The sequence below is a fragment of the Sceloporus occidentalis genome, unplaced genomic scaffold (genome assembly GCF_023333645.1).
Source record: "Sceloporus occidentalis isolate IW3139 unplaced genomic scaffold, rSceOcc1.0.p SCAF_9, whole genome shotgun sequence".
NCBI classification, from domain to species: Eukaryota; Metazoa; Chordata; class Lepidosauria; order Squamata; family Phrynosomatidae; genus Sceloporus; species Sceloporus occidentalis.
Genome location: NW_028316989.1, coordinates 24,865,141 through 24,891,865, shown reverse-complemented (window position 1 = coordinate 24,891,865; position 26,725 = coordinate 24,865,141). Strand labels below are relative to the sequence as shown.

The 26,725-nt window shown below is 51.1% G+C and overlaps 1 protein-coding gene across 1 annotated transcript; it reads left to right on the top strand.

Annotated features, from left to right (window-relative positions):
- The first annotated feature begins 292 nt into the window (after positions 1–292).
- Positions 293–24,546, top strand: LOC149307039 (phospholipid transfer protein C2CD2L-like). Its single transcript, XM_089538250.1, has 14 exons — positions 293–628; positions 8,481–8,576; positions 10,708–10,827; positions 11,189–11,299; positions 15,081–15,197; positions 15,554–15,668; positions 16,769–16,892; positions 17,688–17,770; positions 18,121–18,248; positions 18,565–18,727; positions 18,819–18,920; positions 19,423–19,556; positions 20,244–20,529; positions 21,293–24,546. The coding sequence occupies exons 1-14, from the start codon at positions 293–295 to the stop codon at positions 21,514–21,516; spliced, it is 2,139 nt and encodes a 712-aa protein (XP_089394376.1). The 3' UTR covers positions 21,517–24,546.
- Positions 24,547–26,725: the final 2,179 nt, after the last annotated feature.

Sequence of the window (26,725 nt, the reverse complement as noted above, 5' to 3'; positions counted from 1 at the left end):
GACCGGGCGGGGTTCCTCCCGGGCGGCGCTGCGGGGAGACAGGCAGGGCCAGGCTTCGGGGCCGAGGGCGGAGGCTGGAGCCTGGGTCCCTCCCTCCTTCGGGGCGGCGGGGGCGGGGGCGGGGGCGGGAGGCCGGCCCTGGCGAAGGGAGGAAGGGAGGCAGAGCTGCTCCAGGAAGGAAGGAAGGAGGGAGAAGGAAGGGGAGGGGAAGGGAGGGTAAAGGGAAGGCAGCTAGGCAGGCGGCGGAGGCAGGGCCATGCTCTCCCGGTGAGGAGCCCCGCCGCTCCGGGCGATGGGCGCCGGGGGTCCCTCCGCGGGGCCGGGCTGGGGCTGGGGCTGGGGCTGGGGCTGGGGGGCGCTGGTGGTGCTCTTCGCGGCCTCGCTGCTGACGGTGGCGGCGTGGCTGGCGCAGGTGGCGCGGGGCCTGTGGGCCAGGGCTGCTCCCCGGCGGCGGGGGCCGCTGCTCCTGCGGCTGCTCCTGCGGCTGCTCCCTCCGGGGGCCCCGTCCTCGCCGCCCGCCTCGGGCCCCGCGGCCCTGCTGGCCTCGCTCTTCGCCTTCCGCGCCTTCCGGGAGAAGTGGCACCGCGCCTGGCTCCGCGCCCTCAACCTCCAGGCCCTCCGCCGCGGGGTAAGCAGCAGCAGCAGCAGCAACAGCAGCAGGCCCTCTGCAGGCGCTCCTCAGGGGCCAAGGCAGCCCAAGGCAGGCCGCAGGCGGGGAGGCTCTCCAAGGGGACGCCCCCGGCTGCCTCGCCTGGCCCCTGGCGCCCGCCCCCAAACACGGCAGGCCCAGGGCATCGGTGCCTGGTGGGCCCCAAAACCCTTGGCATCCGGAGCTAGAGTAAAAGGGGGTCCTTGGAGGACCCAGCCCCTCCTTCTGCCATGCAGGAACTCTCCGTCAAAGCAGCCCATTGACAGAGAGATGGCCATCCAGCCTCCAAAGAAGGAGGCCCCACCAACATCTCCAAGGAAGAGTCTGTTCCTTTGTCGAACAGCCCTTTTCGCAAATGGCAAAAGCACGGCTTGCTTGGGGGCAGTTTTAAAACGAGTGTTTCCAGGCCCTGGGTGGCTGGCAAGAAGAGCAAGGGCAGTTCTAGTCCACTTTTCAGGCGCTTTCCAAGGGCTGGGCTAGAAATGCCCGGGGAACGATTGGTTTAAAAAGTAGGGTATGAATACAAACCAAAACCCAGCCTCAGGGAGACCTTTATTGGCCACCCGAAATGCACAAGAGACTTGTTGCAAGCTTTCGAAGCTCCATGAGCTTCTTCTTCATCATCATCATCATCAGGCAAAGGGATTACAAACCAAAAGCCACTGGAGATGTTAGATGCCTGCATTTGTGTTGTTTCAGTCCTTAGTAAAGATGGTCTATTGGGCAACGCAGGCCATTGGCAGGTTTCATCTTTATTGGTTGCATGTACAGTGCTGAGTAACTCTACAAGGCTATAGAAATAAAGTCTAATAATAATAATGATGATATATAATGGGGAGATATCTTTTGCAGGCAGGATCCTCTCCTCTTGGCCAGTGTGGCTACTCCAGATTCGTTCGTTTTTATTGTATTTTTTATTGTACTTCCATGGTTGTTAGCTGCCCAGATTCCTCATGGATTGGGTGGGGTACAAATAAATACCATTATTATTATTATTATTATTATTATTATTTAAATACAATACATAATCATAATAAGAGTTGCTGGGTGGTGTGTAAAGGTAGAGAGAAATGCAATGGCTTCTGTGGGTCTCCTGCAGCCAGACTCAGAGGGGGCTGAGGCCTTGGGTGGCCCTGGGGTCCAGCTGCTGGTCTCTCTGCACTTTCAGGGTGGACAAGGAGCTTTTTGTGCCACTGCCTGTTCTGTTTGGTCTCTTTATTTCGCTTTATCGTCTGTGCCACCGTTGCTGGGCTGGTGACACACTTGCTAAAAGGGTCCAGATCAGGTGGGGTTTGCCATTGCCCTCCTCTGAGGCTGAGAGCATGTGACTTGCCCAAGGCCACCCAGTGGGTTCCTATAGCTGAACTGGGACTTGAACCCTGGTCTCCAGAGCCACAGTCCACTTACAGCAGACATTTAAAACAGTGCAATTGCACAGAGTTTCTCATGGGGAAACTGGGGTCCTTTCTGGGCAGCTGCCCCCAAATGACGCCCCCAGAAGGTTTCCCAGCCCTTCCTTCCATCCGAGGAGCACAGCCTGGCCGAGCACTTGGCAGCCTGCCTCCTCCTCCTCCTCTTCTGCAGAGAAGCATGGCTGACCCCTCCCTGGGCGAAAGCACCCCTCCTGTGTTTGGAAAGACCAAGGCCTGGCCTGGCCTGGCCCTTTCTTGGTGAAAAGCACCTCTGGAGGCAGCAATTGCTGGAGGAGCAGGCTTTGCTGTTTCTCCCTGCTCTGCTCTCAAGGTCCTCTTTTAAGCCTTCCCCCCCCCCCAAAAAAAAAAAAAGCATTGTGCGCTTCCCTCTCATCTTCTGCTTACTAAAGTTTCCCCTGAGAGATGCTCATCCAAGCCCTGTTTAAAGACTTCCAAAGGAGGGGAGTCCACCATCCTCCAAGGCAGTCCATACCAATGTCAATCAACCCTTAAGTTCTTCCTAAGGTTTAGTGAGATCTCCTTTCTGACCCAAATACCAGGCTGGGGAGCAAGATGGAGCCTAAGCCAGTCACTCATCAGGCTGGGTAGTGGGTATACTGGGGCACAGGAGTCCACAGGGGGAAAAGCTCTCTCAGGCAGACTGGATGGGAGACCCTTGGTGGACTTGGGATCCTTCCTGCCAAAGGCGTCCTGCGGAAACCTTCAGAAGCAGTGGGCTCTCTCCTGACTCTTGTCAGGGGGCTTTGGGGCAACCAACAACTGGAGGGCAACTGCACCCCTCCAGATGTGGCTGAATGGAAAGTACCAACAGCCCTAGGACCTTTCCACACAGGGCACAGAAGCAGGGTCAGTTCGCATTAGTCGATGCGTATTCGCGTTATATTGCATTGGTGTTTCACACCTGTGAGCTCAGAATACGTATTGACCAATGCGATATAACGTGAATACGCTTTGGCCAATGCGTATTCACGGCGGGGTTCCGAACTGAAGGCAGCCAGCTCCTCCGTTTTGCGAGTGCGCAAAATTAGTGGATCAGCGGGATCTGTATTGATGGCCAGTGCGAAACCTCTGCTGCTTTGGCTGGTGTGTACATCCAATCCGCTGGTTCTCCTGAAGACCACCGGGTTACAAATCTCCCATGATGCTGCGCTGGAATTTCCCCCATCTCCTTCCATTGGCCCTTTCCCCTTTCAGGACAACCGCCGGGGCTGGGGAGCGATTTTTCCACTGAACGAGATAAAGCAGAAACCTTTTGTGTCCGGGGGGGGGGGATGTATATGTGTGTATATATGTGTATGTGTGTATATATATATATATATATACACACACACACAAAGATGTGTGTGTAAGCATATACATACAGCATTACACTTTCGGCTGCTCCACAGTTTGTGTGTGTGTGTGTATATATATGTGTGTGTGTGTGTGTGTGTATGTATGTATATGTATACACACACACACACAGAGACAGCTGTGTGTGTACACATATAAATACGGCATCACACTTTTGGCTGTGGCACTGTGTTTGTGTGTGTGTGTGTGTGTGTGTGTGTGTGTATAAACACTCATACAGACAAATGTGTGTGTACACATAAAAAAGGCATCTCACCTTTGGCTGTACCACTATGTGTGTATATATATATATAAGTATGTATGTATGTATGTATGTATTTATGTGTGTGCATATACACACACACACACACACACAGATGGTGCATACCCCTTTCGTAAGTTGCTAAAGGCAGCAATTCTCGCGATATTACGTGCTAAACAGTCACCTCATTCTTCACCCCGGAAGTTAAAAATGTTGCCCCCGTTCAGAGCCCCACAGAGCATGCACAAAGCTGCCGATGCGCATTGGCCAATACACATTGTATTGGGCTGGTGTGGTTATCCAATCTGCACTTGCCTCACTTTGCCTGAATACGCACTGGCCGATTTGCAAAACCTCGATTCGGAAGGCCACCCAGGTGTGAATGAACGATGCGATATGACGTGAATACAAATCGGCAAAGTGTATTCAGAGAGCGCAAGTGTGAATGAACGATGCGATATGATGCGAATACGTATCGGCCAATGCGAACTGGCGCTACTTCTGTGCCCTGTGTGGAAAGGTCCCTAGCCAGCATAGCTCCAGAGATGATGCACCATGGGAGCTGTAGTCCCTCCCCATTCCTGTGCCACACTTGCCAACCCTTGCTTTAAGAGAGACTGGAAGAGACACCCCTCTTGCTCAGGGTAGCTGATTCCATCTTCAAACACCTCATCCCCTGACTGCCATTTTCCTTGTTAACTCTGCTTTCTTTGAGTAGCTTTGTCACCTTCCTCCTCTGAATGCATTTCATTTCATCTGCATCCTTTTTAAAGGATGTTCTGTCATAGGTATGGGTCCATTTTTGCTCCCTGCCCTGCACAGATGGGGTGGGAAACCATGCCTTCCTTCTGGAGATGTGTGCGTGTGCAACATCACGGCCATGTTCTGCCCCTTGCACTAAAGGGAACAAAAGGGCTTGGAAGCCCCCCTCATCCCACTCCCATAGTTCTCTTTCCAGCGGAGTCATTCCTGGGTGAAGCCACTGCTCCCTTTCCTTGCAAGAGGGCAAAGGAGGCTGCCCTCTGGAAGGGAGTTCCTTCCTTACCAGAATTTTAAATCACACCCAGCCAGACTGACCTTTGCAGTTTCAGGGTGGAAACCTAAACACATTTGCAAGCTCTCACCTGATCAGTATGAAAACAGGGCAGGAGCCTGCCCAGCCTTTATTCATCATTCTCCAAGTGGTCAGTTTTGTGGCCCCTGAGATGGCCAGGGCCCTTTTTCTTTAGGGGAGGAGGGCTGGAGGAAAGCGTGCTGTTGAAGGGCAACTGAGGGATGCTGGAGGTTGCAATCCAACAAAACCTGGACGGCTGTACGACTGGAGGGCTGTTGCTGCAAAAGGGTTGGACTGCAGCTCCCAGTATTCCTTCTCACCTTTCCCTATAGTGGCTTTTGGGGCTGATAGGAGATGCAGTCTAGCAACATCTGGAGGTAGTGGTGCCATGGGGGGAATCCAGTGCATGCGGTCACCCCAGGCTGCTTTTGTCTGCTGGCTAGCTCTTCTCTCGGGAATGGGCCGCCTTCCTTCCTTCCTTCCCCCCTTTCTTCACCAGGCTGACCAGGTACAACAGCTCCAGCTTTTCAAGATGGAAAAAGATGCTCCTGGTTTTGGAGGTTGCTTCCAGAGTCTGGACTGTTTTGCTCATGGCCTCCTAAGGAGGCTACCCATTAAGATGATGTGTGTGTGTGTGTGTGTGTGTGTGTGGCCCATCGGGATGCTCTGGATGGCCCTCCCGCTACTGCAGGCTCCATCCCACTATTTTTTAGTAGTTAGGCTGGTCACTTGCCTTTGGCACTTGGTTTGTTTGGGGCTTTTTATTTGACTGCATCTGAGGTTGCCTGTGCTTGCTCTCCCATCACCATAATAATATGAATCCTTTCAATTACAAAAGTCAAGTTTGTCTTCAGGAAACAGAAACTGCGCTCTGCTTAGCAACTGCATCTGTGTGAGCTGCTAAACCCTCTGGTTTAAGCTAAGTGAATTTGGGCTGAAGTGAAATATTCCTTAAGCGGGAGCTTTGGTGGCTTCTCCTGTGGGCCATCCATCCGAGCCACTTCCTTGGTAAGAGGCTTTGGCTGCCCCCCCCCCCACATCCCTAATCCCCAGGGACTTTCTGTTGGGGACAGCAGTGACCTTTTTTTATCTGAGGACCGGGATGGGCTTAAGGTCGGATCCTTCTCTTCGCAGCCAGGGGTGAAACTGGCTTCTCTCCCTCTGAAAGCTCAGGAGGACTCTGGGATGGCTTTTTAGTTTTTAGTTTTTTAATTTTGGGGGGAAAGCAACTGATCTCACCTCCCCTCTGGACAGGAGATTATTTTTAGCTCCTTTTGATGTCACAGTTTTCCCTTTTAGCAATCTGAATTGCGGAGAAGCCTGTCTTCTAAGACCCAAAAACTGGGATATGAAAGGGGGGTGGGGTGTGTGAGAGAGAGATGAACACACTCCTTTGGTTTTGTGACAGCAGGGTCCTGGAAAACAGCAGTGCTTTATAGGTACCTTCAGCTATCAAAGACGTGTGTCTGGTGGGTAGACTCCTCTCTTTCCTTCCTCTTTTCCCCTTTGCATTTCTGTGCATCGTCGTTTTCTGGCTTAATAGACAGTGCCTTTCCCTTGGCCATTTCCCCCTCCTTCTCCCCAAGAAGCACTGGACAAGGTCTGTTCTGGGGCAAAGGCCTTGGGCATCCTCTGTCCCAAAAGACAGCCCCATCAATCTTCTCTAGGTTTATTCCCCTCCAGATTTCAATGGGTTGAGCACTATTGCTGCCCAGCCAGGATAGCCCTTCCTTTGGGGACTTCTGTACTGGCAGTTTTGTATCTTCTGACTATTCTTGGCAGATGGCAGGACCTTCTCTTCCCCAGCTTGCAGGAAACCCTGCGTCACTACATTTGCAGACATGTATGATAAAGGAAACCTAACTACTAGGTCTTGGCTTTTCTTCTGGTCAGGAGTGGGCTTTCTTGCTACATCAATCCAAGACAGCCTCATAATTTGCCATAATCTCTTATTTTTCTTGGCTTTAAAGTGCCAGTCAGAAGCAATGTGGGTGTTTCACATATCCTACGTATGGTGCATTTCATTTTCTGCCTGCCTTCTATGTCAAGTTCTATTCAGACCATTCTTCTTATCCTTTTATTTATTAATACAGTATGTATTTATGCATTGAGTATTCTGCACTTCTTCATAAAAAGCCCAGGGTGGCTAACAGAGAAGATGGTCCAATGGAAAGCCCAATTCTGACCCGCTGGACTTGTGCGGGCAATTGTTGTTTGGCCTTGTCCCTTGTGGCTGGAGGCAGGTGGCTTGGAGGTCACGCTCTGTGTTCCTGTGGGAGCTGTTGGACCTGAAGTGGCAAAGCACTGGCTTTGCTTGCAGAAGGCCCTGGGTTCTGTTCCCGACATCTTCAATTCAAGAGCACAAGATTGTGGGGGGAGGGGAGGTGTTAAGAGATGGACGCAGATGCTCTTCCGGAGTGGCCATTCTGGTGCTTGACCGGCCAAACCTGTTTAGCTCCAGGCTGGGCTCTGCAGCTCCATCTTGGTTTTAGACAGCAGGCTGATGAGCTTTTCTCCAAGAGTGCCTTGGGGTCATGGAACACAGGGCCATCTCCTTCCGCTTCCACCTTTTTGTTGCTGCTGGGATCTCTCCCAGGGCTCTCTGTTTTCTGGAAGAGGTGAACGCTGGGCCTCCGAGAGGTGGGGATATTGCCTGCATTTGCCTCTGGGGTGAGAATTGTGGCCCAACACAAATGCTGGACTGCATCTCCCAGTTCTTCAGTGGCTCCCAGCAGAAGGGGGAGCCCTGTCTTCTGAGAAAGCAACAGGAGCAGCCAGGCAGCTAGCCAGCCCTGGCTGGGAGCCTTGCACTGTGGCTGGGAATGGGGTGGGGAAGGCCCTGCCTGCCGAGGGCAGAGGTGGATGCCTTTGGCCTGGCTGCCTTCCGGCTGCACTTCAGCCTCTGCTGCCACATGCAAGGTGGCATTCCAGCTACAGGGTCCCATGGCAACCCTGCCTTTGTGGAACCAGCCTGCCTGCCTGCCTGCCTGCCTGGACCAGCCTACGGACGGAGAGAGCTGAATAGATCTGGGGGGGGGAGGGCTGCTTCTGGAATGGCAAATAAAGCTGTGCAAATGGGAGGGGGCAAACCAAAAGGCCTTCTCCCTGCTGTTTGTGCAGCCTCCTTCCGCCTCCACCTTTTCCCTCGCAGATCTCTCCTGCTGGGCTCGGCATTCAATTCCTCTTCTAAGCAGGCAGCTCCTGCAGGGCTTTTGTAAGAATAATCTAGGAGCAGGGCTCACTGTTCCCAAGGGCAGGTGTGTGTGTGTGTGTGTGTGTGTGTGTGTGTTGCATGTCGACTAGAAATTCAACAGGTGGATATAGCTTCATTGCCAACGTCCAGAATAGGGAACAGTGTGACACAGTCCAATTATGCTTGGGCGCCAGCACAGCCAAGGGTGAGGAATGCTGGGAACTGCAATCCAACCAGAGCTCTAGGGGTACACCATTCACACTGCTTCAGATGTTGTGCCACTGCAGTTCTCATCAGCCTAACCTATGATGAGGCATGCTGGGAGTTGCAGTGCAACAACATTTGGCAGGGGCTGCACAATTCCCACTCTTTATTCAGGGAATTTTTGAAGACAGGTTCTCTGAATCCAAGTGGTGTAGTGGGGCAGCCTTGCTCTGACCCTCACAGGGATCTCATAGAATCATAGAATCCATCTGCCCCTTCATCACCTGGCATCGACTGTTCTTGGGGTTTCCTTGTTTTTTGGGGGGGCTAATGAGGTTCTCATCTTTTCCCAGAGCTCCATCCAGATTACGTTTGAGGAGAGCCCTCAGCAACTTCCCGCTGTAACAGTGAGCCATGTGGCCTGCACTGACCGGTCGGAGCGAGGCATGGTGAGTGGTCACACCCTGGCTCTGCCTGGCATCTTGCTCTTTTCATGGCATGAATGGGCACCATCCTGCTCCCTTTTTAGTAGGATATTATTATACTGTGTGTCAAGGTCAAAGGTCACCACAGAATGGTTTCTAATTTTAATAAACATACAGCAAAAACTAAAACCATACAGTACTATATCTTGGTTTATATTGAAGAACAGCAGCAATTAAGATAAAATAAAATTATTCAATCCACCAGCTTAATTCATGTTGGATTGGAACAGCCCTGCCCTGAGGTTTTGTTTAAAATTCAGCTTGAGAAGAGTCAAGTGGCTGTTCCAGATGTGTGAGAATTGCACAGAGAGGGAGTCCAACTAAAGCAAACACCCCAAGAGATGCCAGGACCCCACCTGGGTCCATGACCCTCTGGAATGGACCATAGCAATCGGTCCAGTGGCTCTCTGCCAGGATCTGGCTACTGGGTCAAACGTGATCAGAGGTGACCATGAAGTCAGGGCTGGAGACAGACAACCAGACAGGCTGACTGGAATGCATTGGCCAACCCTTTGGAACCAAGCTGGCCCCCAAAACTATGTGGTTGAACAGGGCTTGGTAGAGAGTCCCAGCTGCACCTTCTCCTGGATCACACCCCACTCCTTCAGCAGCCCTCTCACATCTGCAACAGCCTTGAACAACATCTGCAGTGGGTCTCTCCTTCTTTGGTTGCCATGGAAGGGTTTCTTTGATGGCCTCAGCAGCCTTCTCTGCTTCCTGGGAGAAGCCCTTAACCTTCTCTGCTTCACCCCCCACCCCCAGCATGAAGGTTTCTGGGCTACAGTTTGGCAAATGATGGTGACTGATGTAGCTGGGCCAAGAAAATCCCATAGGAAACTTTTGGAAAGGTCTCAGTACCAGAGCCACCTCCCAAATTTGAACTCACAGACACCCTTCCCCTAATGCCTGGCATCTGAGGGTGAGCCACGGGGAGGGCACTCTACACATGCACAGAGGAGTCAGCCTTTTTCCACCCTTCCTGGTCCTGGCTTGGAGGTGAGGTTCCTGGGGTTTTGTCTCCTCTGTAGCATGGCATGTTGGCGCGAGTCAGCAGGGAAAAGCTGCTGGAAGCTCATAGCCATCAGAGAAGAGCCAGTGGAAGCAGGTCCCATGGGGTGCCCTGCGGACTGATCAAAGATGCATTGCGTTTTATGGTGTTATCGCTGTGGTGATTCTGTGCCAGATCAAGGCAGTGGGCCTTTGGTTAAAGAGAGTCACCCATTGCAGAAGGCAGGAAGTTAAAGCTGTAACCTGGGGAAGTCCAGGGCCCAGACTCAGGGCAGCAAGCAGAAGGAGAACCACCCGGAGAGTGTCAGCAGGCGCAAAAGGCATATTGGCGGCAGACCATGGAAATGTTTTGTGCAGGGTTTACAGAAACCCATGAAGTCACAGGACTTCTTCCAAAGCTCTGCATGGCAGCAGAGTGTTTGTCCCAAAGCAGGGGAGACCTGGAAGAGAAGAGGGAAGGAGGGAGAGTTATGAATCTGCATGGAGAGTTAGGAGTCATTAGGGCCATTTGGTCCAAGGAGAGATACAGGGTGCCAGAGAAAACGGTCATGACAGAGCTGGGCAAACCCATCTCCTTCAATGCTAAACCTTTACAAATGACCACAGGAAGAGGGTCTAAATTGTGACATTGGAGTATGTGTGTGTGTGAGAGAGAGAAAGAGAGAGAGTGGACCCTTCTGCCTCTAGAATTGCAGAGCATCAGGTCCTTTATGGAGCATGCCAAAGTCATTTTATACAGTGCTTTTACAAAGGAACTGATGTGACAAACTAGCAACCTTTCCTCCCAATATGTGCCATATTTTTGTCGTTTTTGCCTTGTTTTCTGGAAACTGACCGTTTCAAAGCACCACCACTGTGGGTGGCTGTCTGTATCACTTTCCTCCTGCAGATGAAGAACTGATGAGTGGGGCATCTGTCTTGTTGGCTCCCTTTGGTCCTAAGAGGAGGAGAAGGGAGACGCTTCTTCCAGCATCCCACAAGCTCTTTCCTTCCTGTTCCCTGTTGCTGCATGTTGCTGTTTGTGTGCCTTGGGTTTGCCCCTCTAGCTGGGTGCCATGACTCACTCTCTCTGTCTCCCTGCGTCCAGTTGTTGCAGTGCCAACTCTCTGCTGATGCCGTGCAGTTTCCCGTCTTGGTCACTCAGCAGAGTCCGGCTGCCGTTTCCATGGATACCTACCAGGTCACTTTGGCTGTGCTGCAGGCCCAGGTAATGGCGAAGGGGGAAAGTTTATGGGATGGGAAATCTTCCTTCCCTCCGTCCCTCCCTTCTGCCCCCAGCTTCATTTCCCCCAGCAGCAGAGTTTGTCCTGGGCTTTCTGAGATTCAGATGATGCTGAGGATCACTGCATCCATTTCTAGACCTGCCTTCTGTAGGCAGCATGCCGCTGGCTATCTGGCCTTGTCAGGCCTGGGCCTTTCGCCGTGCCTTAATGCGCTTTGATTGGATTATTTTAGCTGGCTTTGGGCAGCCTATAGTTTGGTACAAGAGAGATGGGGGAGAACTGCCTTTGTGATTCCAACTAACACTGGATCTCTTCCATTGTTGTTTTTTCTTCTTCCTGAGGCAGCTGGAGATCCGTCTGGAGGAAATTCAGGACGAGGGGCTTCTGGTCTCCTGGGCGTTCAAAGGCAGGCCGGGCCTGAACCTCTCCGTGGTCCCAAGGCTCCAGTTGCATGAAGTGAGCAAGCAGGGATCTTGGCAGGTCACCCCCAGCAGCTGTGGGGAGTTGGGGAGATGATGATGATGATAATTATGATATTCATTGAAATCCTACCTTTCTACCAATAACGGGACTCAAGGTGGCTTACAGCAGATTTAAAAACAATGCTGATTTTTTTTAAAAAAACCATACACAGACGTCAGTAAAAACATAAATATAGAGGTTATTTTTAAAACAACTGAATAATTTATAAAGATTGACATTCATTAAAATGATTATTATTATTATTATTAACCTTTATTTATGAAGCGCTGTAAATTTACACAGCGCTGTACATGCAATCTTTTTATTTAGACAGTTCCCTGCCCTCGGGCTTACAATCTAAAAAGACATGACACAGAAGGAGAAGGGAGTGGTGGAGGGAAAGGGTAAGAGGTCCAGCAGTTCCTCTCTACCTCCAAGGTCTGGACCAAGGCAGATGGACTGGAGGGAGGGCTTGGCTTCATAATGGATGGTTAATCCGTTTCCAGGGAAAATACATACTCTCAAGTAGGATAATACATATAAAATACATAGCAATACAGGAAATGATTCGATAAAACAGACAACAAAAGAACAACAAAAAGCAAGTGACAATTATGCAATGCCTGGGAAGGTTGGTTTTCAACTCCGTTTTGAAGCTGGTTAAAGAAGTGATGAATATAGAAATCATAAAACAGGGCAGCACATCATTAAAACCCCATCCCATTCAGTTTCTCAAAGCCTAGTGGCTCAATGTTCAACATGCCAGAAGTGCAAGGAAGGGATGGAGCCATCCCAGCTTCTCTGGGGAGGGAGTTCCAAAGCCTGGGAGCAGCCACCAGGAAGGCCGTGTTGTCTCACCACCAAAGGAGCTTGAGCAGTTGGTGGGGCAGAGAGAAGGGCCCCTCTGGAACATCTCAGAGCCTTAATGGACTCATAAAGGGAGATATGATCCTTTGGATAGTCTGGACCCCAGTAGCATAGTTAGGAGATGCTGCTGACCCACCTTCCCCAGCACTTTTGCCATTCTGATGGAGCAGGTTTTGGGTTGGGGGGCTTCTTTTGTGTCTGGGGTTTCTTCCCAACAGGCCTGGCTTTGGCACGCATAGTTGGGCTCTAGCCGGTGCACCAATAGTCCTCCCAGTCCAGGTTGGCTGGAAAAAGTGAGACCAAATGGCTTTGACAATAAATAAATTTATTTATTGAGTATGTATTATTCCAATATATTCTAGTAATGTAAGCCGCCTTGATTTCTGCAGCAGAAAGGCGGGCTATAAGAATAAAGTTTATTATTTATTATTTGCCTCGCTTGGTACTGGTCTCGAATGGAGCAAAAACTGTGCGTCTGTCTTGCAAGACATTTGCACATTGTGAAAAGTGTTGTCTCATGTGCTTTGACAATGTTTATTAAAGCCTTTGGGATCTCCAGTTTTGTACAAAAAATAGTTTGCACCATTTTGACGTGTCTTAAACTGTTACATAGTTTAATATGCTTCGAGATTGTCAAAGCTCTTTTTAATGTTTTAAACCTCAAATATTTTAAAATTAATTTTATTGTACAGTGTGCCCGCGTCATATGCGGGCATGCTATATGCGACTTTTGGCATATGGTAAAAGCCGTGCAAGGGGCAGCGCGTCCCATTCGGATTAAAGGGGTGCATGCCTGTGGCCACCACGCCGCCACGCCGCCGCATGCACGAGCCCCGTTCACTTGAATGGGGCTTGAGCATGTGCAATATTTGGCTTGCGCGGGGGATCTAGAACGGCTCCACCCGGGGTCCCCTGTCTTGCACTGTGTGCACCTGTCTTGCACTGCGTGGAGCAGCATCTAGCACACATTTGGGGCTCATTTGGGGGAAGCATTGGCAAAGCCACACATTTCCTTTGGGATAGGGTGGGGTGAAGGTTAGAGAGCTTTTTAAGCTGCCACCGAACAATCCCCTACCCTACCTATGGTTCTCTTCTGTTTTGACTTGCTCTTCATGTCGGTGGTGCTCTGTGTCATGCCAGACAAATCTTATCTCGTTCTTTGATAAAGTTACCAGCTTGTTAGATGAAGGGAATGCTGTGGATATAGTATATTTTGATTTCAATAAGGCCTTTAACAAAGTTCCCCATGACATTCTTGCAAACAAGCTTGTAAAATGTGGGCTAGACAAGGCAACTGTTACATGGATTTGTAATTGGTTGACCGGATGAACCCAGAGGGTGCTCAACAATGGCACCTTTTCATCCTGGAGAGAAGTGACCAGTGGGGTCCCACAGGGCTCTGTCCTGGGCCCAGTACTGTTCAACATCTTTATCAATGACTTGGAGGAAAAAATTGGGGGAATACTTATCAAATTTGCAGATGACACCAAATTAGGAGGAATAGCTAATACTCCAGAGGACAGGATCAAAATTCAAAATGACCTGAATAGACTAGAAAGCTGGGCCACAGCTACCAAAATGAACTTCAACAGGGAGAAATGTAAGGTACTGCACTTAGGGCGAAAAAATGAAATGCACAGATATAGGATTATGGAGGACACCTGGCTTAAGGAGACAACATGTGAAAGGGATCTAGGAGTCCAAGTAGACCACAAGTTGAACATGAGTCAACAGTGCGATGCAGCAGCTAACAAGGCCAATGCAATTTTAGGCTGCATCAATAGAAGTATAGTGTCTAGATCGGGGTAGGCAACCTTTTTGAGCCGGGGGCCGGGTTGCTGTCCCTCAGACAACTGGGGGGCCGAAGCCAGGGGGGGAGCTTCCACCCTCCGGGGGTGGAACCACATGCCAGGGGCGGAGCTTTTGGCCAAAGGGAAGGGCTTGGGCACCCGTCCCAGGCCCTTCCCTTTGGCTCTTCCTTTCGGCCAAAAGGGCTCCAAGGGGCCTTTTCGGCCAAAGGGGAGGGAAGCCGAAGGGAAGGGCTTGGGCACCCGTCCCAGGCCCTTCCTTTCGGCCGAAAGGGCTCCAAGGGGCCCTTTCGGCCGAAGGGAAGGGCTTGGGCAGGCCGCCTCCTGGGCTCCTCCACGGCCCTTGCGGCCCCAGGCCTCTCTCTCTGGAGGGAGGCCTGGGACTGCATGGGCCGAGAAGGAGCCCACGGAAGTGGCCTGCCACCTCCGCGGGCTCCCCCACGGCCCTTGTGGCCCCAGGCCTCTCACTCCACATTAGGGATATGCCATCCCTAAGCGGCGGCGGCGGCGGCGGCAAGAACAAGGGTTGCTGACCCCTGGTCTAGATCAAGGGAAGTAATAGTGCCACTATATTCTGTTCTGGTCAGGCCCCCCCTGGAATATTGTGTCCAGTTTTGGGCACCACAATTAAAAAAAGACATTGAGAAACTGGAGCGTGGAGGGCGACTAAAATGGTGAAAGGTCTGGAAACCATGCCCTATGAGGAATGCCTTAGGGAGCTGGGGATGTTTAGCCTGGAGAAAAGAAGGTTAAGAGGTGATATGATAGCCCTGATTAAATATTTGAAGGGATGTCATATTGAGGAGGGAGCAAGCTTGTTTTCTGCTGCTCCAGAGACTAGGACCCGGAGCAATGGATGCAAGCTCCAGGAGAAGAGATTCCACCTCAATATTAGGAGGAACTTCCTGACAGTAAGGGCTATTCGACAGTGGAACAAACTTCCTCGGAGTATAATGGAGTCTCCCTCCTTGGAGGTCTTCAAACGGAGGCCAGATGGCCATCTGTCAGGGATGCTTTGACTTGGATTTCCTGCATGACAGGGGGTTGGACTGGATGGCCCTTGCGGTCTCTTCCAACTCTGATTCTATGATTCTATGCAGGAAAATGATTTGAAAGTGGACCAGTCCACTATAAAGGACCTGATTGAAGACTCTTTGATCAGCACCCAGCCGGCCATGATGGTCAATCTGAAGGCCTGTGTCACGGGTGGCAATCTGGTGAGGACACGTGTGTGCTTATGTGTGGGAATGGTGATGTGAATGTTGGGTTTTCAGGGAGGGCGGAGGCACTGAAGAGGGTTCCAAAGCCTGGGAAAGGCCACCAGGAAGGCCCTCTCCTGTGTTCCTACCAAACATACTTGAGAAGGTGGTGGGATTGAGAGAAGGGCATCCCCTGAAGGCTGTGGAGTCCAGGTGGGCTACTATAGGGAGATATGGTCCTCCAAATAGCCTAGATCCACACCATGTGAGTTTCCCATGCTGGCTGCACCTATGGGATGAGGATTCATGCATTTCCATGTGTCTGGCCTCCTGCTTGCTGACTGGCTTTCCTGCCACATATTTCTCCTCCACAGTCATCTTGTAACAAGCTCTTCCCGGGGTCTCTGTCCGGCTCGGCTGCTCCTGTGGTACCCAAGCTGCTGCTCCAGAACCTCTGTGGGCTCCACCTGGGATCCGAAGAGGCTCCAGGTCTGGTTGACGGGGAAGAAAGGAGGATGGCAAGGGCATCTGGCCAATTTGCCCATGGGGGATGTCCATTTCTTCCTCTCCTCCCCTCCATGACCTTGTCTTGAAACTAATTTCCATGAGTGGGGAGGGGGGGCTCTTGCCCATCCAGTTCTGGATAGGAAGGTCCAACATGGTTTTTGACCCCCTTCTTTGCCAAACAAGCCTCCTCTGCCTTGTGTTGGGTTAACAGGGACCCTCTCTAGGCTGGGAAGTGGGAGCCCTGGACCCCTTGGATGCTGCTGTTGTTTAATTGTATGGAGATTCCCAAGGGATATAACCACTTTTTTTACAGAACAAATGAGAAACACACCAAACTTTACACATTGGAGATTTAGATTTTCAATCCTTTTGTTGGTTCATAGGGCCTGAACAGACAGGCCAAAATAAAACTGCTTTGGGTCACTTTGGAGGTATGCTGTTTAAATGCTGCATTTAAGAGGCCAGAAGCCACGCCAGAGCTTCTAAGGACTGGAGCTCAGCTTTGGCACAGCTTCTGGCCTCTTAAGATGCATCTATCATTTAAACAGCATACCTCCAAAGTGACCCAAAGCAGTTTTATTTTGGCCTGTCTGTTTGGACCCATAGTTTCACAGCATAAGATAGAGACAGAAAGTTAATGAATGATCAGCTCATTACCATTCAACTAAAGCATCTCTCCATCAGTCCAGATGGGATTGTGGTGGTGGTATAAACTCCCCGCTGTCATGGTTAGAAATAATTAATAGAAATGAGGTTGAGGTGCACAAGGATCCAGTTAAGTTGAGGCTGGATGCGAAGACATGGATTCAGATCCCTTCCTTCTGGGTGGACTTTCAGATCTCTTGGCCCCAGTTTGTCTGTCTGTGAAATGGGAGTGCTAATGTCCTATCTCATAAAGTGTTGTGAGGATAACTGAGAGATGGTGCATAAAGGAATAAAGATGATGAGGCATGTGGTCAGTGGCAAACCCCTTGCTTGAAATTCCATGAAGATGGCTGGAGTTTCTGCAGAAGGTTTAGCATTAGTAGCACCCATCCACATGGGCCCAGCTAACCCGCTTTCGCTCTGTGCCCCTTTCTCAGGAGGCAGGCAACTGTGTTGTGTGGTGGAGCTGGACAGTCCACAGCAGCAGAAGAGGACAAAGCCGGTGCTGGCCAGCAGCTCAGGCCCTGCAGCTGAGGTGGAGTGGCCGGAGAAGCTGGTTCTGTAAGGGGCTGCTGGTTTTGCATCTTTGGGCCAAGTGTGTATGTATGGGGGGTGATGGAGGGGAGGGAGCTGCAGCTGTCAAAGGCAGCACCCTTCCTGATTTGCATTCATCGATGCAAATTAATGTCCTTGGCTTGGCCACGTGTGCCCTATCCTGCCCCTTAAAACCCAGAGAGTCTTTGGCCTTTCCCTGAAATATTTCCATCCGTTGGGGACAGTGCTGGGCTTCTCTCTGCTGCTCACCTGCACAGGTGCTCCTGGCTACTGAGGGACACAGGAAGCTTCCTTGGCTCTGAGTCAGACTCTGCAGGTGCCACCCAGCCTAGTGCTGCCAACCCTAAATGGCAGCAGTAGCCCTCCAACTAGTTCTCCAGGCAGGATGGTTTCTAAGCCTGACCTAAAATCAGACAAGATTTGATGTGTCCAGGGTGGGATGGTGGTGCTGAGATGGAGATCATAAAAGGTCTTCCTCTCATTTGAGTAAGGGTTGAATGCTCTGTTATATCCATCTTGCTGCCAGCTTTGTTTAGCAGCCATAGCTGTCCTGCATTGCTGAGGCCAGGATCGTTTCCTTGCCCCACCTGGAGATCCCTGCTGGTCTCCCACCCAATTGCTAATCACACCTGGCCTATTGTAACGTGCAACACCAGACATGATGGCTGTGCAGAGAGTGGGATGGTAGCTTCCCTGCTCCTCTTTGTGTGCCTGCAAACCCCCCCCCCCTAGTTTTGACAATGGGGAAGCCAGTTGATGGGTGTCTGAGACCTCCCTAATTTTCTCTCTGTTCCTGGACAGGGATTTTGGGCCTTGGAGCAAAGAGCTGAAGCTCAGCATCCTTGAAAGCAGCAGCAACAGCAATGGAGGCAGCCCTGGGGAAGGTCAGTGGGTCCCTGGCCAGGCTGATTTGCTGTGGCTTATTGGCCCCTGGGCAGTGGATGGCTGGTCATGCTGAGGCTGATGTTGGTGGCCAGCAACCCCCATCTGAGGCTGGCACTCCCTGCAGGCACTAGACCTCATGCCCTTCAGATCTTGGGGCTTGGCAGCTTTTTTCAGGGCAGGGGCATAAGGCAGTAAAGTGAAGGGGTTGCAATGGGATGGAATGTGGCTGTTTATGGGAGAGACCTAGTCAACTTGGCTTATTCCTGGTATCCAGCATGGTATCTTTGGGGTGGGGTCCTCTTACAATGTTCCCATTGATGACTCTCTCGCTCTCTCTTTTTTCTGGCAGAGGTACTCCTAGGTTTTGCTGCCGTCCCACTGAACTCCCCTCCCAAAGACCCTTGGGGGCAGCAGGTCTACTCTCTCAAACCGGGCCCTTTCCAGAAACTGCCCTCAGCTGCGGCTATAGCAATGGAGGTGAGGTGATGCAAAGCCACGAACAAGAGCCCAGAACATCAGCATTAAATCATCTGAAAGACAAGGGTCTCCCTCAATGCCCCACAGTGTCCATCTCACCGCAGCCAGTTCTGGCATCTCCAGAGCAGCTGGTTCTCGTCATTCACTTACCCCCAAACATCAGCTAGAACAGGTTGAAGGTTAGGGCAGCTGTAAGTGGGTCAGCCAAGCAGTTCTGGGGTAGAGGTTGAGAAAGTTGTCCAACTGGCATAAATGTTAAGCTGCTTTTATATTGACTCTGTCGATCTGATGGGTTTCTGTCTCTCCCTCTTGGCAGTTGCTCTATCAGGAACTCCCAGAGAGTCAGCCAGCAGCTTCGCTGCGCACCAGCATCACTCCCACCAAAAAGATAGAGATGGACCGCACCATCATGCCTGACGGGACCATCGTCACCACAGTCACAACCATCCAGTCCAGGCCCAAGGTGGACTGCAAGCTTGGTAAGCCAACCTGTCTTTGCCTGGACCAGGGTTCAGGAGGTACGCATGCCCATGCACCCACTGACCTTGTGCCCCTTCCCCTGGACTCTAGATTCACCCTCGAGGTCTCCATCCAAGGTGGAAGTGACGGAGAAGGTGACCACGATGCTTCCGCAGAATGGCTGCCCTATCAGCGTTTCCCCCACCAGCAGCCGTGAGTCATCAGAGAAGAGCTAATGCTCTCCTGGGCTGGGAAAAGAAGAGCTGCAGGGTTGGGGTGGCACTTCGTCCTGCTCACCCTCATGCAAGAGGGATGCTGGAAGGCACCTGCCCTTCAGGGCAACCTTACCTCCTAATTGCTGGCGATGGTGGTGGTATGAGAACCCATCTATGTCAGTGGCCTTCAGCCTTTGGTTCTCCAAATGTTTTGGAATTCATCTCCCAGAATCCCTGACCCTTGAATAGCTGGGACTAGGGCTTCTGGGAGCTGAAGTCCATAACAACAAGAGGACGATTATCAGCCCCTTAGTGAGGTTGGGATAAAAGCATAACAAAGAAAAAGTTCCACTTTTGCTTTTAAAGGAAGGAACGTCAGCAGTCTTGATGACAAAGCAGAAAGGTCTGGCAGCATAAGAGTCTTTTCCCATCTTCCTGCATGAATTAAAGTCAATGGGCCACTCAGTCTGTCTGTCTCCTTCCCTCTCTCTCCTGTCCAGGAAGCAGCCATGTCTCCAATGGCCTGGACCCTGTGGCCGAGACGGCAATCCGGCAGTTGACAGATTTGACCAACAAGCCTGTCAAGAAGACGCCAACAAAGCGCAGCACACTGATCATCTCAGGAGTTTCCAAGGTGACTGGCAATTATTTGCCTGGGCGTTTTTACCAGAATAGGGATTTCCACTTAAACATTTGGAAGAACTCTTTTACTGTAAGAACCGGTTGACAACAAAATATGGGCTCCCTTGGAGGGTAGTGAGTTCTCTCCATCTTTGGTTGGGTGGGCATTTTTCAGGAGTGTTTAGCTGTGGATTCCTGCATGGCAGGACTGGATGTCCTTGAGGGTCCCTTCCAAAGCTAACATTCTGTGATTCTGGAGAGCTGACAGCCATTTTCAGGAAAGTACTGTCATAAGTATGAGAATCACATGCCCTGCCAAATGTGTTTTCTTTTTAAATTGAATTTTAATTTATTTACACTGTATCACATTTTTTTCAAGGTAGCTTACAAGATAGGTTAAAGCAAAATACAGCTAAAACAACTGGTGCTGCAATTTTATTTTTCTTAAAAAAATTAACTTTGGTTGGACTGCAGAGTCTCCACATTCCTCATCGCTGTGGAATGCTGTGGAGGCTGGGACTTGCAGCCCAACATCACCTGGAGGGCTGCCTCCTGTGCAGGATTCCCATCCCTGCCCTGAATACAGTGGGGCAGGAAAGGTGGGCACTGACCAGAAGACGTAGGGAGAGAGTGGGCCTAGTCCTCCAATGGCAGAGACCTGGCTTTGGTCACCCAGTCCTTCCGCTGACCGTCCTCTCAGATACCCATTGCTGAAGACGAGATGGCCCTCTCCCTCGGCTACGCTGCGTCGCTGGAGGGCACCCTGCAGGACGACTCCATTTTGGCTGGCATGTTGGAGTACACCCAGAGCTTCACAGACCCCACTCAGCATCAGCTAGAGGCCTCTTACACCACCCAGAGGGCCAGCCAGGACCTGGACGAGGCCACGCGCTCAGACATTTCCGAAAGGGCCTCCGTGGACGACATGGAATCGGAAACGGGCTCCATGGGCGCCTTGGAGACTCGGAGCCTCAAAGACCACAAAGGTAAGACTGGGGCAGGACTTGAAGGCACACAACAAAAACAAAGTTGGCAAGATGGGTTCCTGGCTGGACAAAGTCTCCTTTGCTTATTATTTTGCTTCTCTGTTTTATATATGTGTGTGAGAACTGTACTTTTATTCTCATTGTTACATTTTCAGTGCTTTTCAACAGTTTTAAATTAGTGCTGGTTTAACAGGATAGATTGTATGTGCTTTTTGAAACCTTTTTACACAATCCTTGTGTTTCAGCAATACTTTGTCTTAATGTCTGCTGTGAGCTATGGTGGGAGACAAGTGGGATGTAAATTAAACAAACAAATAAAAGATATATAAATGGTAGGATATTCCCACAATATCCCCTGATAGGAGACCCAAAGTGGTCTACCATGTAGGGTAAAACAAAATGCAGCCCAAACGAACTATTATAATAATAAAATAAGGAGGATATTTTAAAAGTCTTGAATTACTTATCCTAATAAAAATAGCACTCATTTAAAGACATTTGAAAGCATTTAAAACCTTAGAATGTGGGGGAAAGAACCCGACCCCACGACTGAAAGACACTTTTTGCAGCAACAAAAAGCCTCTCTGAACAAGAAAGGTCTTTGGTTCCAGAAAAAGGAGAGTTTTGGGGGAAGCAATCCAGCCTCTTGTGGGAGAGAGTTCCACCATTTCGCTTTAATCTAGATGAAGAGCCCAAAAAACCCCAGTTTTGTCTAAAGGAAGAGGCCAGGACTGTGCTCACGCTTTTTCCTTTAACATTGCAGTGAACTTCCTCCAGAGCGGCACCAAGCTCATCTTCCGGAGGAAAAACAAACAGAAGGAAGCTGGACTCAGCCACTCCCATGATGACCTGCCCAACGCCAGCGCCAGTTCGGCCACCCGGAAAAAGTCCGGCAGCTTCTCCCGGCGCCTTATCAAGCGCTTCTCCTTCAAGACGAAGTCGAAGCCTAAGGCCAATGGGAGCACAATGGCCACGGACAAGCACTGAGGGGTAGATGGTGGCCAGACCATGTCCTCCTAAGGCCCTCCATCTTGTTAATGTCCCCCCACCCCAACCTGCTCCAAATTTGCATTATGGCCTCCCCCCAGTTCCTCTTCCCTCCCAGGTGAAGGGAGCATGGTGATCTCCGGGAGGCCTACCTGGATGGTTGGCGTTTGATGTCTGGCACTTTAGGTCGTTGTTAGTGACTGTGACCACCATGAGGGCTCTGGCTAATTTTGGAGGTGGGGGCCCCTCCACCAACAGAATTTGAAATCCAAGGAGGGCACGAAGGACGTGGTTTTATGGTGGCTAATGCCACAGTCTCCCCTACTCTGTTTGGAGTGTGTTGTCTGCATAAGGTACTGCTAAAGGGGGAAGGAGTGTTGTGCCAGCTGGTCCTTTTGCCGCCTTGCTGGCCTTTGTTGGCCCTGCTGCTGTGGTCCAGTTGCTGTGGACCAGGTGAGCATATTGGCTGAACCGGTGGCTTCCTCTCCCAGGCAGGCTGATGGTGTTGCTCTCGCAAGGCCAGCTAGGCTCACCCTCCAACTCAGAGGGACACAGTCCTGCTGCCACCGCTGCCTTCCTCCTGCAGGAGTCGAGAAAGGACTGTTGTGTTGTTGCAGCAGGGAGAGAAGAGAGTTTGCCACCTTCCCAGACGAGACAGGGAGCGGGTCCTTCTCTGTGAAACAAACTTCCATAGGAAGAATGGTGTAGTTCTGCCCTGCGTCAGGGCATGGAAGAGGTAGCATGGTGGGCAGAGGCCTTCAACTGGTGCTTGGAGAGAAAGCGAGGATGGCCTTTGCAAGAGAACCGTACGCTTGCCGCCGAGTGATGCTACATGAGACATTGTGCTGAAGCCACATTCCAAAAAGGCCTGCCACGGGTCTTGGAATGGAGGTTAGCCGTAGGGCCGCCACGCGTGATCCTGGCAGGTGCTGTGTGTGTGTGGTTGGGGAGGGAGAGGGAAGGGGGCTGGTCCCTCCCCGCAGGTGACCGAAAAGGGATGGAGTGCTGGGGGTGGGAGGGTTGGAGAGGCTTTTGCCATAAGTAAAAGAGCTTCAGGTGAGCCAAAATGTCTGTACTCAGGTTTTGTAAGGCTGGCAGAAGAGTCTGTGTTTTTTCATCATCAGAGGCAGCAGCTTCAGGGATGCTTAACCAAATTATGGGAAGATGGAGGAGACGAAGACAAGTCTGTTCAAGGAGGGTTGGCGGTGGCAGAAAGCCTCCTGTGGACTTTCTGAAGGGCTGCGGAGAGGAGGCTTGACTCCAAATCCACATCCCCAGGGATGGGTGAGTGAGACAGAGGCCTCTCCCTGGCAGAAGTGAGCTCTGAGGTGGGGCAAGCACCGGCAGTTAAACAACCACACTGGACTTGGAATCTGGCCACTGTGAGATGAAGGAGAGCCAGCATCCCTTTGAGTCTCCACTGGGGCCAAAGGCAGTCATGGCAGATGGGTCTGTGGCATTTTAGGCTTACGTGGAAGGGGCTCGGATGAGGCAAACTCTGCCATGGCATGTGCTGCAGAAGGTGCTCCTCAGAGTTACCTCTCCACTGGCACCCAATGAACCATGGCAGACTTTGCTGCCCTAGTCCTATGTGAAAAGAGTGTGGGGTGAGGGATGAAGCTTCCCTGGGGCATCTCCTCCTGGCACATGGGGGCTGTGCTGCTGCAATGGAGAAGGCAAGTGCCTTTCCCTCCCTTTCCCTGCCCCAGTTGTAGAAGCCCTTTGTGCCACTGGGGACGCTGGTGCCAGGCTTGACCCCGCCAGTTGTGGAAGGATGCAGGGGTCCAGGTAAGCTGAAGCCCCCCTTCAGCTGCTGCTCTAACAAGGAAGGTTGGCTGCACAGCTTTTCTCTTTACCTTCCCTCCCACATCCTCAGTGCAAACCCTTAATCTGAATGAGTCCAGTTTGAGTCATCAGCTACCATCTATTTGACATTCTTGCTGTATTTGTCGGTGGATTGCAGATTCCTTACAGCTTTACGGTTGAAATGCTTTGACTCATAGCAGCCCACGACCTGCCTTAGGGTACGTTTTGCATTTGCAGGGGTTTATGGTCAGGGAAATCGTAATGGATCCCCTTAGTGAACATTTCCAGCATTTCTTCCTGTCCTTGGTTTTCTGTAAGGCCTGCCCACTGCTTTGGTTTGCATGGGAACAGATTGCTGGCATGCCTCAATGTCAAGTCAGCCTTGAGGGAAGGGGCATAGCTCACAGTTGTAAATGGTTCTTTGGAAAACCGAAAGGGTTGGAGCAAGGATGATCGGCCAGCTGCTCTGGACTACCTCTCAAGGGTGATGGAGCTCAAGCTGAACAGTCACCATTTAAAAGTTGGTTTCCTCCAGTAGCAGATCTCTGCTGGTCTCCCTGATTTCATCCCTTTTGATTCAGAACTGGCAAAGGGTTTGATTCTGCCTCCTGCAAGCATTCGTTTCAAAGGGAGAGCAGCTGCCTCTTTTGCCAGGATGAGGTGGAAGCCCAGGACTCTGGCACATGACTCTTCCTACCAGTTTATTTTTTAAGGGCCATGGTCTGCCCAGTCAGTATCTGGCACAACGAGGAAATTAAATGTAGAGATTACTTGCATTGAGTAATGAAGGATTCCCCTGGCCAGCAAGAGACAAAGAATTAAAAAGCACAGGCTGAACTCGGCATGGCATGGATGCCAATGAATGGCTTAGCATAGACTCGCACACGGCGTAACTGGGAGGGTGGGCTGGGCGGCTGCTTTGCTGTCCAGAGAGACCCCTTCTGCTGCTGATGATGCTCAGGGTCTGTCAAATGGGAATTGTGTTCAATGGTAGTTTTCCTGCACAGGGAGATGGGCCTCCTGGCTTGTTTCACAAAGAGCACTTGAGTGATATGAATGTCTGCTGGGGCTAAATGTGTGTTTTAAGGCTCAAAGGTCTTCCCCTTTCAACCCTCCCCCTCCCTTGCCTCCCCAGGGCTGAAAGGGGGCCATATTTGCAAATGCAAGGTGGAGGGTGAGGGAGAAATAATAAGAATAATAATGTTTATTTATGTATAGCCTTTCCCGTAACTTTCCACCCAAGTCCTCTTGGAAACACAGTGGCAGCTGGGTTAGGAATACTGAAACCAGTGCCAAATGGAGCTGGGGGCACATAGGAGGGAAAGAGGCTATACTTTTTGGTGTTCACAGGTTTGGATCATGGCACTAGGCATTAGAATGGGGCATTGGAGGAGGGCTGGCAGGACCTGGCTCCTTCCCTGCCCCCGCCTGCAGCATCCTTTCTGAATCACTCTCGTTCTTCCCTGCCATTTGAAGAAGAGGGAGGGATGGCAGGCCTTTAACTTATCAAGTCCTGGGCCACCCATGATGCCCAAGGCAGGATGGAGTAGCAGCAGCTATGGGGCTGGCAAGGTGGGTTTTCACGACATTAGTCACGTTTGTAGTGGCACAAAGAGAACGCCAGGCTCCTTGGTATTGGGCTGGATAGGAATGAGCTCTTTCACCCTGATCTCCGTCACACTGATTCCACACAGTCCTTCTCTGTGTAGGTGTTGCTGCCTCTTTGCTGGTGCCAGCTTTCTTGGCAGGCGCTGGGCCAGAGTTGTCCCTTTTTGCCCATCCCAAGGAGCCCATAAAGGCACCCTGTCCTCCTGGCTCCTCTGTACCCAAGGCCTTCTCTGTGGGTGGGTCACTGTAACCCTCAGATCGTTTAGATTAAAAGAAATAGGGAATGTGTAGATATTTAAAGGAGTAGAGTAAAAAAAAGATATTTAAAGAAGATTATGAAATAATTCTGCACCTTTGTTGGAGGGGTTCACTGCAATGTGAGAACCTGGACTTTAACTTATTAAACTCAACCGGACCCACCAGCGAGTGTCTTTCGTTCCTGGTCTCTGTCCCTACAATGCAATTTCCACAGGAATCTCTCTGAGCTGTTTGTCAAATGAGGATGGCCACCTGACAGTCATTTTCAAGGGGTGCCAGGGATGAAAAATTGCAGGAGTCAAAGAGCTGGAAGGAACCCCAAGGGCCACTGAGTCCATCCCTCTGCCAATGGAAGATGATGTTCTCTTCCAGCATTGGATTTAGTTTCAGCCCAAGCATTCCAACCCTTCTCCTGATGGAGTCCCCTCAGAGGCCAGTGGGACAATTGGTACAATGGTAGACCCCTAAAGCATTGGTTCTTCTCAGGCGATCCCCAGGGTTGGCTAAATGGGCTCCCCTTGGGCTGAAGGAAGGTAGACTCCAAAGGGTTGTATAGCAATCTTCAACTTACTAAACGCAATTGTAACTAAAGCCTGCCTCCAGAGGCAAACCAAGCAAACCAAAGAGTGCAAGTGTGAGCCATCGCTCTTCTCTCCTGTCCCCAATAGCTCTGCATGGAGCTTAGGAATTGAGGGGAATCCAGCCTCTCGGCCTCCATTTATTTTCGCCCATCACACAAAGTCACTAATGCAAATTAACCCTTTCTACACTGCCAGGTAGCTGTGAACATTTGGCTATGATGTGAACAAGGACTACAAAGCCCATCTGGCTACAGGACAGACGGCCTTTCCTCTCAAACGGGACCTTGCCAGTCTTGGGAGCACGACTGTTTGCCAGTCCTGCTGCCCGGGGCCTCCATGTTTAAAGCTGGAGCCAGTGTTGGCCAAAGGACAACTGGAACCCGTCCTTTGGCTTGAGACAAAGCTTGTGGAGAGCGCACAGCAAGGCAGGGGCCAAGGGCTTGAACTGCGCATCCCAGCAGCATTAGCCAACAGGGACAAATCTGTGGCTTTGACTTTTGCAGATGTGACTCTTTGTGGTTTTGCTTAATACGCCCTCCCTAGGAATCGCTAAGCCCTCCAGCGCAACTCTGCCGGACGCTGACCATAGAGTTGTGCTGGAGGAGCCAGAGGCTCCTAGAGAAAACACTTCTCTAGGCAGATTTGTGGGTCCTGCAGCGTCTGGCAGATGTTGACCATAGAGTTGCCTTTGAAGGACTTGGAGATTCCTAGAGAGGGGTTCTAATTTGAATTAAAATTAAACAATTATATTTAATTAAAAGTAATTAATTTCTTAAAATAGTAATAATCGTAAGTCTCTCTGGGGGCCTTTAGAGCTGAAGGTGGGGGACAAATACGGCAGGTAAATAATAAGGTCCCCAGGGGACCTTCCTTCCCCCTCTCCCCGCCCGGCGAATGTGGAGGGGCCCCTGGGGCCACGGCGAGGGATGCTGGGAGTTGCAGCCCAAGGAGCAGCC

Bases quoted from the DNA above. Each gene is read 5' to 3' on its own strand.
- LOC149307039 (XM_089538250.1), top strand. From the start codon at position 293: ATGGGCGCCGGGGGTCCCTCCGCGGGGCCGGGCTGGGGCTGGGGCTGG. The intron at 629-8,480 runs GTAAGCAGCAGC...ATCTTTTCCCAG, and splicing joins TCCAGGCCCTCCGCCGCGGG to AGCTCCATCCAGATTACGTT. The intron at 10,828-11,188 runs GTAATGGCGAAG...TTCCTGAGGCAG, and splicing joins TGGCTGTGCTGCAGGCCCAG to CTGGAGATCCGTCTGGAGGA.